Source organism: Taurulus bubalis, assembly GCF_910589615.1.
Source record: "Taurulus bubalis genome assembly, chromosome: 20".
Lineage (NCBI taxonomy): Eukaryota > Metazoa > Chordata > Actinopteri > Perciformes > Cottidae > Taurulus > Taurulus bubalis.
The window spans coordinates 10,214,096-10,227,672 of NC_136608.1; the positions used below are offsets into that span (position 1 = coordinate 10,214,096).

Genomic DNA, 13,577 nt, shown 5'->3' on the forward strand with positions numbered 1-13,577 from the left:
CAGTAAAGGAGTTGATCTAATCCTTTCGTTGCCCATCCATTCTATCTAACCGGCAAATAAGATGGCCTCTAACCACCACTGAGAGAAAAGAACTGTCCTCTGTCTTACTGTCTCCTGTCATATCTCTGAATCTTTCAATTAAATTTCAAGAAAAAACTCCCCACTCAGAATAGACTCAGACAGTATTTTCAATCCATATGCCCACATTGTCTCGTCTCATTCGCACACATTTTAAATCACACAGCCAAATTAGATTTCCGTTGTGACGTCAGCCTCTGTGTTTGTGTGTTTGAGTTATAATTTAATCGCAGTAATCTCATAAATTGAAAGCGAAATCGCATCATGCTTCTCAGATCGTTTTATTCAGTGAGCCAGACACTGTGTCAAACAACCAACTGCAGTTGTCTGTATTTGTTATTGTCTCTCACACACACACACGCACACGCAAGCACACAACCTTGTGACAACCCCAGGGTGTCCCGGTCACCTGCTTTCTTTCATGTCACTGGCTAATCCACCCTAACAGCGCTCCATTGCACACAAAAGGTTTAATGACGGTTAAGCTTAATGAGACAGTTACCAGTTGCTCTGACTGGTCAATAACAGGATATGACGTTCAAATAGATGTTTTTTAAGGTATAACGTAAGTTTAAGGTATTTGCTTTTGATCTTGTATCAATATCAGACTCGCATTGTCACCCATCGGTCTCAATTTGCCAACTTTGTGTTTGGGTCCCTTTTTTTTTTTTTTTTAAGGGGTAGCAGGATAAAAATGTGTGTATTTAAAATGATGTATTTACTTTTTTTCAGATATTCTATTCATCTTTTCTTCTTGTTTTGGAACATTTTAACTCTTCAGACCACTACAAGTGTAAAATAAATTGTTGTCCAGGACATAACTGATATATTAGTGTACAGAACCAGAAGAAGGGTCACACAAAGGTTGGGAACAACAAAAGGAAGAATCACCTCAATGAACCGTATTCATACATATAGACATCTACATTTTTCACATTGATATCCTTCATACTGCCGTTTCAGACACTTGGTGTTCTTTTGTATGACTGTAAGGCCCCTCTGAGAGCACATGGGTTGTGCAGATATACTTAAAATACTGTCCGGTGACATACAACGTTGTTGACGTCCTTCGTGGTTCTTTTCCTTCTGGAACATTCCTGACCGCCAATCATCCTTGTTAAACTGAAGTCTTGCTTTCTCCTTCTCCCCTTCATCCTCCATTCTTCTGTCAGACTTAATACCATTACTTCCTCCATTACTCCTAACTTTGTTTGGCCTTGGAATCACACATGTGTGTGAGCGAGAGAGAGAGAGAGACGGAGAGAAAGAGAGCGAGATGGGGGGGTTGTTGCATAATGGTGAACTGGGGGGTTGCAGGAGAGAAACGGGCCAAGAAAGTAGGAAGGGAAGACAGCGCTGCAGGACAAGAGCAGGAGTAGGTGCTCATTTGCTGGCATGAACAGGCTGAAAAGGACAAGCTAGTTTAGACTGAACACAACTTCCCGAGACCTCTGTAGTCCAACAGGTCTCTAGTCTACTTGTCTATTTTCTAGGTGAGTCCCCTACCTTTTATTTGACGAATCTTAAACCTGTCCAACTGTCTCTCCGTCATTCATAGCATCTGTTTGTTTTTCTCTCTTTTACTTTCTCGTCTTTGTCCAGCTTTTTTAAACTCAAGTGTTTTTGAGTTTTTATTGCTTCCAATATGCACTTATCATTGTGATTTTATATTTAATATATAATGTGGGATTTAAGGAAACTAACTTCTGCTGGAAATAGTTTTGATCTATCTTAATATAACTGTGGGGTCTACCTGGATGATGCATTCTCCATACAGGTGTAAGACAGATGGAGAGATTGTGGTATTGTCTGTAGTCATTTTGGTTTGCTACCTTGTTATCCATTCAGGATATAGCTTCAGCTCCGTTCCTTTTTGACTTTGCTGCTGTTTCTATTTTGACCCTCCAATGTTTGAACAACTAGGCTGGTCATTAAGATGCCTTCTGTCGAGCTTTGAGACTTTTGAATGTTCTACCTAAAGATTTGATGGGCCTTTTAGAGGTACCTTGTTAGTTTATTGTGCCAAAAAGTGTAATACTCTGACTTTTTTCTCACATTAAGCTAACATTAACTAACCCCCTGCATTGCATTGTGCTGCGTCATGAAACTATAGGTTGTTCCTGTTGTCTGTTAGCTGTTTTTCTCTTTGAGAATATTTCCAGTGTTGCCTTTTATTGATATTAGGCGTGAGAATGAGTCCCAGCTGATGCCCTTTATTTGTTTTATCCATCAAAATGGCCCCTAGTTTTCTTAATTGGCTCTAGACAGCTGTGATTAATGATGTATTCCTGAGAGGATATCTGGGTTTATGTGGGCATTAAAAGTTGTCCGTCTTACTTCAGGACCCCTATCTGTCAAATGTTTAACCATTTTAAAATACTGTTGACAGTAAAATGCTCTATTTGCATGGCTCATTAATTTTAACTGCAGAATGGGTATCTCAGACAAAGTTCCATTTAATTTAATTAGTCAAAGTTAATCCTGCAGTATGTAATAGGATTTTGGCATTTCAGTCTTTTGACACTTTCTAATTTGGTCCATATTTCAGCGTATTTCTTTAATTCATTGTTCCTGATTTCTATTTCCTTATTCTGAAGAATAATTGTGTTGTGCATTGCAGACGGAGGCAAAACAAAAAACAGAAAGCAAGCGTTTAAATGTTTTCTTAAACAAAATGAAGATTACCATGAATGAATAGCACATGTAATAACTGTGTGTTTGTGTGTGTCTTAGAAGATGGCAGTCCATGGTAAATATCGCCTATACATTAGTGAGGATGTTTCAGTTCTATCCCAAACTCCAGCAAGTGTAACTACCCTTTAGTGTGTGTATGTGAGCTTGACTGAAAGGTTCCTTGTCTTCACTGCTCTTCTTCTTGTGTTTGCAGGGAGTTAAGCCCGGCAGTTTTGACAAGGTAGCCATTCCTGAGGTGAAGGAGATTATAGAGGGCTGCATCCGAACAAACAAGGATGAGAGGTGAGACACACACACACACACACACACACACACACACACACACACACACACACACACCGCTCTGCATTGTTTATATGTAGTATCATCTTTGGATTTATGGATGTTATATGGACTCTGCAACTGAGATTTATTGTTTAATTTACTGTATAGACAACATTTGCATCAATCTCCTACTTTGTTAAAAATGAAAGGGATCACAATAATGTTTGAGGGCAAACTCCCCCCTCTCTCTTAATCATTTTCTCATTCTCAGCTTCTTGGTCAGAAATAAGAAGTCCTCAGTTCTGTGGGTCTGCCAAAACTCTCACGTACCGTCCCGTCTGCCGCTTTAGACACTAAATCAAAGCTAAAGTCTCTTTCCCTCCGTCTGTTTTTTCTTCACAGTGTCTTAAGGAAGAATAGTTAAATGATGGATGGTCTATCATTCAGTCTATTTGACACAATGAGATATATATATATATATATATATATATATATATATATATATATATATATATATATATATATATATATATATATATATATATATATATATATATGTGGAAAACAGACTGTCCTCGGACTCATTGTTGTCAACATGTTGTGTTTCTCAACGTATAAATGAAATACCATGTCTGTCCTATTAGCTTATCAGCTCATAGGTCTTCGCTGGTCTTGAACTAATTGGTATCAAGAAGTAAATCCCCTCTTACATTTCTTTCTTCATTTCTCTTGTTCCTCCAGGTATGCTATAAAGATCCTGTTGAACCATGCGTTCTTTCAGGAGGACACAGGGGTCAGGGTTGAACTGGCAGAAGAGGATGATGGGGAAATGATTGCCATCAAGCTTTGGCTCAGGATAGAAGACGTCAAGAAGCTCAAAGGCAAGGAGTAATTGTGTTTCTTCATCTAATTAAGCTCCTTAACACAGTGAAGCCATTGTATTGCCTGATATTTCTAAAGTCTTGGTTCCATAAACAGATACTTTTGTATTAATAACCATAAACACTATTTTTACATTGTAGATTTTGATTACTCCAAAGGAAACAGAGGGGCAGCTTCCTGACCAGCCATTTGTTAACTTGTTTGCAGGCAAATACAAAGACAACGAAGCCATCGAGTTCTCCTTTGATCTGAACAAGGATGTGCCTGAAGATGTGGCTCAGGAAATGGTATGTACAGAATGGAAGGATGTTGGATAAGCAGAACTGTGTGGTAAGAAGAGATGGACGAGGGTCCTGTTTGTTAAGATAGTGTTTGTGGCTTCACCAAACTCCACAGGTTGAGTCCGGCTACGTTGCTGAGGGTGACCATAAGACCATGGCCAAAGCTATCAAGGATCGCGTGTCGTTGATCCGGCGGAAGAGAGAACAGAGGCAGCTGGTACGAGAAGAACAGGAGAAGAGAAAACTTGAGTCTGAACAGCAGCAACAGCAACAGCAGCAACAGCAGCAGCAACAGCAACAGCAGCAGCAACAGCAACAACAGCAACAGCAGCAGCAGCAGCAGCAGCAACAGCAGCAGCAGCAGCAACAGCAACAGCAGCAACAGCAGCATCAACAGCAGCAAGAGACACTCAAATCTTCTCACACACAGGTCTGTGGAACAATAAGCTAGCCATCTTAGTTTCATGTGTGTTAGTATATTTATACTTGTGGAACACTCACCTGGTTGTTGGAACAACAGACTGATCAGTAGAAATACTGATATGTTCAGGGTCCACATGGTCCCTTTGTCCAGTTGTAGAATTTACTTTTTGAGTGTGGACCTTGTGACCTTGACCCCAGCTTGTGTTTGTTTGTCTGCAGGTAGAAGCAGAGGAGACTGAAGTGGAGCAGCAGCAGCTTCTCTATCAGCAGACGGGCATCTCACACGCATGTAAGATACACAGAGCACAGCATCGTCACATTCTGCACAGATATTATGTTATCTCTGTCCAATGTCATGTTGTATTCATAAATGACATACATTTCAAGATGCCTAAAATATTGTTTAAGACTACCATGAGACACCCTTCCAGCACTTGTGAAACATGTGAAACATGTGACAAATGACTGCATACATCCATAACAATATTCACCAGGAGCCAAGAGGGTTATTCCAGTATCATATCGTAAACGCGGGGCAGCGATTTGTTGAGTTACTTTTCAAGTGTGGCACAGTTTGCGGTCATCCTATTGTGAATGAAAAACACTGGAACTCACTATAAGTTCTTCCTTCCTTTTAATTGTGTGCCACTGAAGTTACTCATGCGTTGTTGTTGTGCCTCTTAATAAACAGCTTGTGCTCCCCTGTGGCTTGTATAAATGGACTGCAAATTCCTACAGAGATATACAGATTGTTTCCATGTAAATACTGGCTTGATTTTGAGCTTCTGTTCAAGTCTTTACTTTGACTGAAGGTGACCCTAACAAATCTCTCTTTGTCTGTCTCTCTCTCAGCTGAAGGAGGTCTGGACAGCGGCCAGGGCTCCTCAGTTTTCTCCTCAGACTCCCCCCACCTGGGTCAGCTGACCATGTCTTACAGCTGCTCCCACTCTTCCCATCCCTCTTCCCAGCCCCAAACCCCTTACCCTTCCACCCCCTCTGCTAACCCGCAGCAGCATCCGGGCTACGCCCAGCCGCCGCAGCCAATGGTGAGTGGCCTTATCATCCAAATTGGACGATACGCACGTGCAGGTCTCAAATGCATTTAACGACTTCGTGCTCAATACGTCGGTTTATGCTCACAGCTTACTGGTCAGCTTGAAGTGAGCACTGCATTGTGTTTTTGGAGTGGGAGTGAGTAGGAATGACGCTTGCAGTGTTTGTGAGTAGGCTGGCAATTTATTGAACTAAATACACAAGAGCATGTTGTTGATGGATTTTTATTTGGAGATGATCTCCTATGACCTGAAGAAGAGGAGGACTAGAAGGTATTTGATTTCTTCTTCTTGCCTATTGAGGCGGTAACTTACTGCATTGCTTAGAGAGAAAGCAACACATCCGTCAGCCAGTATTTAAGACATTAAGAAAAGTTTGTTAATTACAGAATCTGATATTTATTCAGTCAGCTAAGTAGTCGGTCTCTTCTCACCCAGTTAATGGCCAGCAGACCAGTAACTCAAGTAGTCGGTCAAACACTTTATTTCATAGTTAGCCAGCAAAGCATTCCCTTTTTGTTGTAATTCATCTTTAAATCTGTAAGTCACTTTCTCTTCAGCGTACCAGATGCCATGCATCCCTCTTTATCTCAATGCTGCCATTTCATCAGTCAGTTACCTCTTTCTTTCTTCCTCCATCCATCCTCCTCATTCTGTGTGTTAAAATCCATGTTTTAGTAATGCCCCCTCATATACGCATCTATTTTTCACATGTGTTGTTTATTTAGGTTTTTTTCTTTCTTGTGTTGTATATTTGTTTTCGTATTTTAAATATGTTTTCATACATTGATAGTTGAGTTTATTTACTTGGAAACTCATCAACACCCCTGTGTTTTACTTTGCTCAGGCAGAAGCATCATATTCAGGAAGGAATGCGGAACAAGTGGGATGAAAAGCTCAGCATTTGTTTGAATTATTACTGCCATTTAAGAATTTTCCCAATGAAATAATTCCTCTCAGATGAATTATGATAACGTTCTGAAACTTTTTTCCCTTTTGAAATTAGAAGTCCACCTCATTTGTTTATTTGCCCGTCTATTCACTCTTATTGAATACCAATATATTCCAAATCTTCACAATGTTAACTGAGCTAGGTTTCTACTAAAATCTACCTGGATTTTAATTTATCATATTTTGAACTCACTCAGGGATCTTTGCTGAGCATGGCTTGTTGTTTTCACCATAATCCTTAATTGTTGAGCAATCACAGAAATGTGGTTAAAACAACCTCTTTACAACATGGGAGTGTAATAAATACCAGGACGAGGGCTGGTCGTTGCAGACCGCTTAGCAGAAAATGAGTCAAATCCCTTGCTCTGGGCCACTTTTATACGTAGTTCTTATTTAATGTCCCACAACTTTTCCATCTGGTGACCTTCGGCTACCGATGCTCTTACACTGACTGATTTGGTTCAACTGGATATTTATTCAGTTCGTAGGATGATTGATTGAATAATTTAATGATGGTTTGAACTTAATTTAAGGACATTTATCAAGAAGGTCATTTCTATTCTGACAAACTGACTTGCAGGTTTACCACATGAAATAACTACTTCAATTAATATCTTGAATAACCATTCTCTCCTTTTATGTAATATTGGGTTAATTTATTTTGTTTAGTTTAGAATTTAATTTTTTTTCGTTGGTCATTGTTCTGTTTCAGTTCGTATTTAATTTTTCTTTATTGCCTTTTTGTTCATGAGGTCATTTATATTTATTTTGGGTCTTTATGCTTTTTGTCTTTAACTTTTTTAACAGGTTTCGCTATGAATTTGTTGTTGGAAAAAGTGAAACGGTTACTCCTACAAAGTCATCAATGCAATGATCACCCATTTACAGATTGTGTTTTTCTCTTTAATTAATAATTTAGGAGCTATTATTTTCTTTTGTTGATGTAATACGTCTTTTTTTCTGTATTCTTCACTGAGCCTCTAAGTTTTTACACATCCTTTGGTTCAGTTTTAATTTTGCTGCTGTTTTCTATGTTTAGTTCACTTTTTGCGTGTTTAAATTTCTTTGTTTGTTTTTCATGTTGGTCCCATCCTCTCCTCTCACCCCTCCCTGGCCTACAGCCTGCGTTGCGCCATCGTCGAAGTCGTAGCATGTCTGTTTGCGTCCCTCCCTCCTCCTACTCCTTTTCCCATGCTCCTCCGCCCAAGGCCGTTCCTCCAAAGCGGCCCTCCACCCCTCCTCCAGACCTGTCCTCCTCATCCTCCTACTCCACCACCTCCCCCTGCATGCCTCTCGCAGCTGAGAGGGACACGTTCGCTGGGCGCCTCTCCAAGGCCCTGGAGACGGTCCTCCCCCTTCACTCGGCCTCCTCTCTGCCCGGGGCCAGGCAGCGGAGGGCCAGCCTACCTGCCCTGTTCTCCACCCCTGTAGGTTCACAGTCTAAAACCCCTAGGCCCACAATGTTGGTGACAACCGGAGAAGGGGGAGAGGGAGAGAGAAAGATGAGCGATGGGCTCACACTGGTGTCTGGAAGTGGATACAACTGCTTAAACATGTTGGGAGTGTCCACTGCCAAAGTTAATGTCCTGGTATTTTGTTCTCACTGCACAGCTGGACGACACAGTGAATGAAAGGATTGTTAATGAAACAGCTTGATTACTCATGCAGTTCTTTCTCACAGCTTTGAACAGCTAGCCAAGTGAGAAATGCATAAACAACCAAATGGAATCAGGGAATTTAATTTATTTGTTCACTGAAAATGCAAAATGAGATGCACACTTGAGAAAAACATGAACTATTTTAGTAGCACTGTATCCTTCTCAACCTCCTTCACTAAATATGCATATGCATTCAGCTTCTGTCCTCTTCATAGTTAACATATTGATCACATTTTTTCTTCTTATTTAAGACATTTTATGGCACCATTGTCTTGATTAGTATGACTTCAGAGTTTGATCAAATTTAGTTTACTTTCAGACACCGCTGTGAGTCTCGTTCTACCATCCACCTCTCTTTAGCTTTCTCTTTCTCCCTCTGTTAGACCGCCATGTATTCATATTGAATACAGATTGATTACCTTTAACTTTGCTCTATGATACAAATGTCCAATATCATGTGCATGTGCCATCAGGAAAACTGCTCATTTGACAAAATTATTAGAGTACAAAACATTGCTTTATACAACACATTCTCACTCCCAACTAGAGCAGCGTCCGGAGATCGACGCACTGAGTTACCCCTCTGAGTCTGATTACGTTGAGTTTAGGAAACACAACCACTTGGTTAGGTTTAGGAAACGATCGTGGTTGAAGTTCACTTGACTGAACGACTCGCGTGATGAATAACTCGCCTGAATAGCGAATCACGGGACTAACGATACTCACGACTTACGTAACTCTCACAATTAACGTGACAAAAATAATCGTGACAAAATGAGTCAACGTTTACTTTTAGTTTCACACAAGCCGTGAACAATGGTTTTGTGGTTAATGTCCTGTGTTTGTTTGACCCATCGAGCACCCCTCCTGCCCTCCCTTAGCAGACTCACACACACTTTATACCACGTCACTCTCTTATCGTCCACTAATGCCGCTTGAGGATTTACAATTGAGTCAATTGAAAGCCCAGTGCGTTGCATACAGTTGCTAATGGGGACCTCAGTGCGTCGAGGTACTGACAAAGCGGCGCTATTTGATGAGCTAGAAGTGAGAACGGGTTCCTGTGTACCAGAAATGTAAAATAATTGAGAATAAATGAATTGGCTCGAGTTCCAGAAGCTACCTTGGGCTTTCTTATTTAAGGCCAATTTGGGGCATTGTGTTCCCTTATTATGCAGCTAACAGTAGAGAGGGGACAGGAAATGAGGGAAGGGAAAGATGGCGACTGTTGTGCAACTAAGGTTCACCCCTCGGCCACCAGCTTGCCTCTTTTTCAGAGTTTTTACTTTACAAGTGAAGACTGTCTAGAATAGAAAGTCAAGTTGCAGCTACGTAGTTGGAAGTTCATTGTTTTGCAGAAAGAATCTTTGTTAAAAGACAATTTTCCTGAGAGCAGGTGCGTCAGGATATTGAGCTTATTTGGCCTTCCTCTTCTTTGTATTATATTATATAAACTACCCCACTGCGTATCTACCTGTGATCTCTGTCTCCCCCTTACTGTCTTGTCTTTGGGTTGTCTGCTCGTCTTTGTGCCTATCCAGTCTGTCACTTAGCCTGTCTGTCTGTTCGACTGCAGCGTTGTGTCTTAACGTTACCTGTATGTTTGATCTCATCACTCCTTTTTACAGCTGTTAGTATATCCTGTCCTATTTTAACCACATCTTTTGTTTCTGATGTGAGAGAGACTATATCTCCCTTTTTCTTTCTCTTGGTAGTGCTTTGAAATGATGCTCTTTACTATTTTCTCCATTTCATGTGGGCCTTTGCTGTGGTACTCTCTCTCTCATTCTGAGTCTCATTCTTAAATTCATTGTATCTCATTGTCGCAGCAGCATTCAATACCGCACCCCTACAGTGGAGGAGGAAGCACAGGAGGAGGAGGAGGAGGAGGAGGAGGAGGAGGAGGAGGAGGGAGCATCCCTCTCCAAACTCTCCCAGACCCCTCTACTATTTTCTTCCCCTCCATCCCTGAGCGCCCCATTTCCTTCTCGCCTCCTCCCACTGGGCCTCCAAAGGCCTACAACACCCAGAGGCGCAAGAGCACGTCCATTCTCGAGGCACATACCCGACACTTCCAGCCTGCCTACACTCGCTATGGGAGCAGCCTGCATCCCTTTTCTGGGATGGAGGGTGTCGAGACGCCCTCTCTCTTCATGGTAAATCCTGGTTTTGCAGCAGCTGCTCAAAGACTTGGTGTTGGTGAGCCGCTGCATCTCCAAGGACAATCTGACCCAAGTTTATACACCTATAATGACATGAGAGCAGAGCACGAGGAAGCAGTGAGGAGATTAAGTCTAAATCAAGCTGCCTTATTGGACCATTATGAAGCGATGGCATATGGAGGATACCCAATGACTGCACACCAGCTTGGCCACTTGAGTTTCCATCAGCAGAGGCAAGCAGCAGCTGCAGCCGCTGGTTTTGGTTTTGATCCTCTTCCTCCACCTCAACCAGGGTTCTTGCACGCACACCTCATGCAAAGACTGAGTGGACACAGCCCAGTCCCGCCATCTTTGCCTCTCATGAGCGCGCCCACTGGCTGCTCCTCTTCATCGTCTGATGGCTGCTATCTTCCACCACAGCATGCCTCCTCGTCGGCTTTCCCGATGTCTGCCCCTCCAGTAATGGCTGAGGGCCCACCACCAACTGGAAGTGTTTTTGAGTTCCATCTCGCTGCTGCTGCTGCAGCGGCCGCTGGAGACCCAAGCCTCCTGGCATCCAGACTTTACCGGGCCAGAAGGAGCTCCATGGACCTCCCTCTAGAGGACAACACTGGAACCGGATCAAGTGGTTCAGGCACGTACAGCCGCCTCCAGCCGGTGACAGAAGAGATGTACGCATATATCAGTCCCGAGCTCCCCTTACCTCCAGGAAGTCTTCTTCTTCACCACATAGGTGTAGCCACAAAAGACAGAAGCCCAGAACCTTCGAGTGACTCGATGGCCTCCTCTGATGCCGGAGAGTTCCAGTCACCTCCTCCCCCTCCTCTCCTCCCTCCATTCGACTTCTCCGCTGCTCAGTCCATCCCTCACTCGTCCTCCGCTGCGCTCTACGATTCATGCGGAGGAGTGTTCCCCGTAGATCCCCAGGGACATCCACCCTCCATGCAGAGCTTTCTCTCTGCCACTCCTTCCACCGAGCCTGGGGCAGCATCGTCAACCCAGCTGGAGTCTCTGATCCAGAGTGCCTGGGCTCGGCATGGAGGGGTTATACCAGCCCAACCCGATATGACATACCATGAGTCATTGCTGGCCATGCAAGCCGCTAACCCCACTCTGGTAGTGAGTCTAGACCTTAAGAACATCCCTTCACCTCTGGGTCAATTACTAGTTGAAATGACACAAGTTGCTTTTTTTAGCAAAGTTCCACAACCAGCTGTTGATACATTTTAATACAAATTGTCAACAACTCATTGATTTAATATTTTCATATATATTGCCATAGACCAAATTGTTCCTGATATTTTACCCATGAGGTAATTTGCATGTAATTGTAAGACATCAAAAACATATTGTTTAGAATGGATTAAAGACATTGAAAATAGAAATAAAGAGTTGTTATCCATCAATTAAAGTGAATCTTTCTATGAAAAGCAGCTGAATTAATTTATGATAGTAATTTGACCCTGTGATACAATCCCTGCTGTTTTTTTTGTTTTACCCTACCAACCCAGGAGCCCCAGTTGATGCGTATTGTCATCATGTAGCCTTTTGGTTTTAATCCTCTCCAGTCGTATCAACACAACAGAGAGATTCCCATGATCTGCCTTCAGAATCTCTCACAGTATGTTCGCTTCCAGCGATACTAACATACTTACATAGTTGTAGATCTGGGTTCAACCAAGACCAGAAACATTTGATTTGAAATCCAACACAAGACTCTGTGTTAATAATTATTTTAAAAGCAACATTCAGAAGGTAGTCTTTGAGATGAACTCTGTTGTGCAAGCTCTATAAGCAGTCTAAGCCCCCTCCTGTGTTCATGTGCATTTGATGTATTTGTAAATATCAGTAAGTAACGTGTTGTCTGTATGTTCATATACGAATGTATATGAGAAATGTGTGTTTGTGGCAGTATACTGTATGTATGGTATACTTATTATAATCATTTTTAATCATACAAATCCAAAGTCCGTTCAAATGTTGAATATTGGGGAAAAAAATTCAAATATAACTATTTATTCTAAACACCTGCACATTGAATGGTGTGTTAATAATTTGAGAAAGGCATTGAAGTATGATAACGCTATGAGACTTTGTTGATTTGTATGAACAAACACTCAGAAACATACAACAAAATCAAGGGGGCTTAGGCAAACCTTTCAATGTGACCATGCAGATAGCCTTTTTGTTTTTATATTTTAAATTATGTCTGTTTTGTGTTGTAATTGCTAAAGATCTTGGCTTTTAGTCAGTTGTTTATTATAGCGTATTATTTTGTCATTTCCTACCCGCACTGGAAATCAATTTCCTACACAAGGTTCAAAGGTCGCAGTTCAAATTCATTAAACCCTGAGAATGCTGATATTATCAGTTTCACCTTTTACTTTCTTCATTTTTTACTTTGAACCATCACTATGATCACTGGCCCTTTCTTCTAATTCCTTCAGTCTTTATTTGTCACCCCTCTGTTGGTTTTTTCATGTCCTTAACTTTTATCTATCTCAAGTTTTTGAGTTTCCTGCTATATATTTTATTTAGTAGATGTCTTGGTTGTCAAATTATTTATTGTCTCTACGAGACTGCTTATGATGTTAAGTAAAGGTGAGCAGTGTGTCTGGTGACTTGTGCTTCAGTTGTTAAAAAGCCTTCCAAGGGTTCAGTCAACAGAGCGGCCACAGCCGTCTGTAGGAGGATGTCCTGTCTGCTTTGAAGGACTCAGGGAGGGTTGATACAGCTCTGTTTAGCTTGATTCTCACTAGGAATGGAACAGGATCGAAAATCAATAATTCCAAAGTTTAACTTGACTGGAAATAGAAAGAAAATCTGTAACATTTCAAACCAGTCGGACTTTCTTTAAGGATTCTTTTGAAAATCACTGAAAGGACTATTTAGAGCAAAACAAAGGTGGCACTCAGGACATATTATACAGTGTCTGGATGAAATCTCAAAAACCTAAATTCACGACAGAATTTGAGTTGGAATTTTTTTGTCTAATTATCTGCAAAACGTTCTGAACGTGATTATATCAGGTAATGTGTCAACATGACTCATGCCTGTTTGCAGTTTTGAGCTTTTGGTTTTAATTTAGTACGATCATCAGTTGGCAACCACAATCATGACTCGTATGTTATC

The 13,577-nt window shown here is 41.5% G+C and overlaps 1 protein-coding gene across 1 annotated transcript in view; it reads left to right on the forward strand.

Moving 5' to 3' along the window:
* The window catches only part of wnk1b (WNK lysine deficient protein kinase 1b), a gene marked incomplete at both ends in the record, with an annotated part of 74,789 nt that overhangs the window by 40,890 nt on the left and 20,322 nt on the right, over positions 1-13,577 (forward strand). The window contains 8 exons of the mRNA XM_079236124.1: positions 2,966-3,054; positions 3,778-3,917; positions 4,126-4,205; positions 4,315-4,498; positions 4,846-4,911; positions 5,475-5,668; positions 7,747-8,052; positions 10,113-11,561. Of these exons, the coding sequence (XP_079092250.1) occupies positions 2,966-3,054; positions 3,778-3,917; positions 4,126-4,205; positions 4,315-4,498; positions 4,846-4,911; positions 5,475-5,668; positions 7,747-8,052; positions 10,113-11,561 (2,508 nt within the window). The remainder of the gene's footprint in view (positions 1-2,965; positions 3,055-3,777; positions 3,918-4,125; positions 4,206-4,314; positions 4,499-4,845; positions 4,912-5,474; positions 5,669-7,746; positions 8,053-10,112; positions 11,562-13,577) is intronic.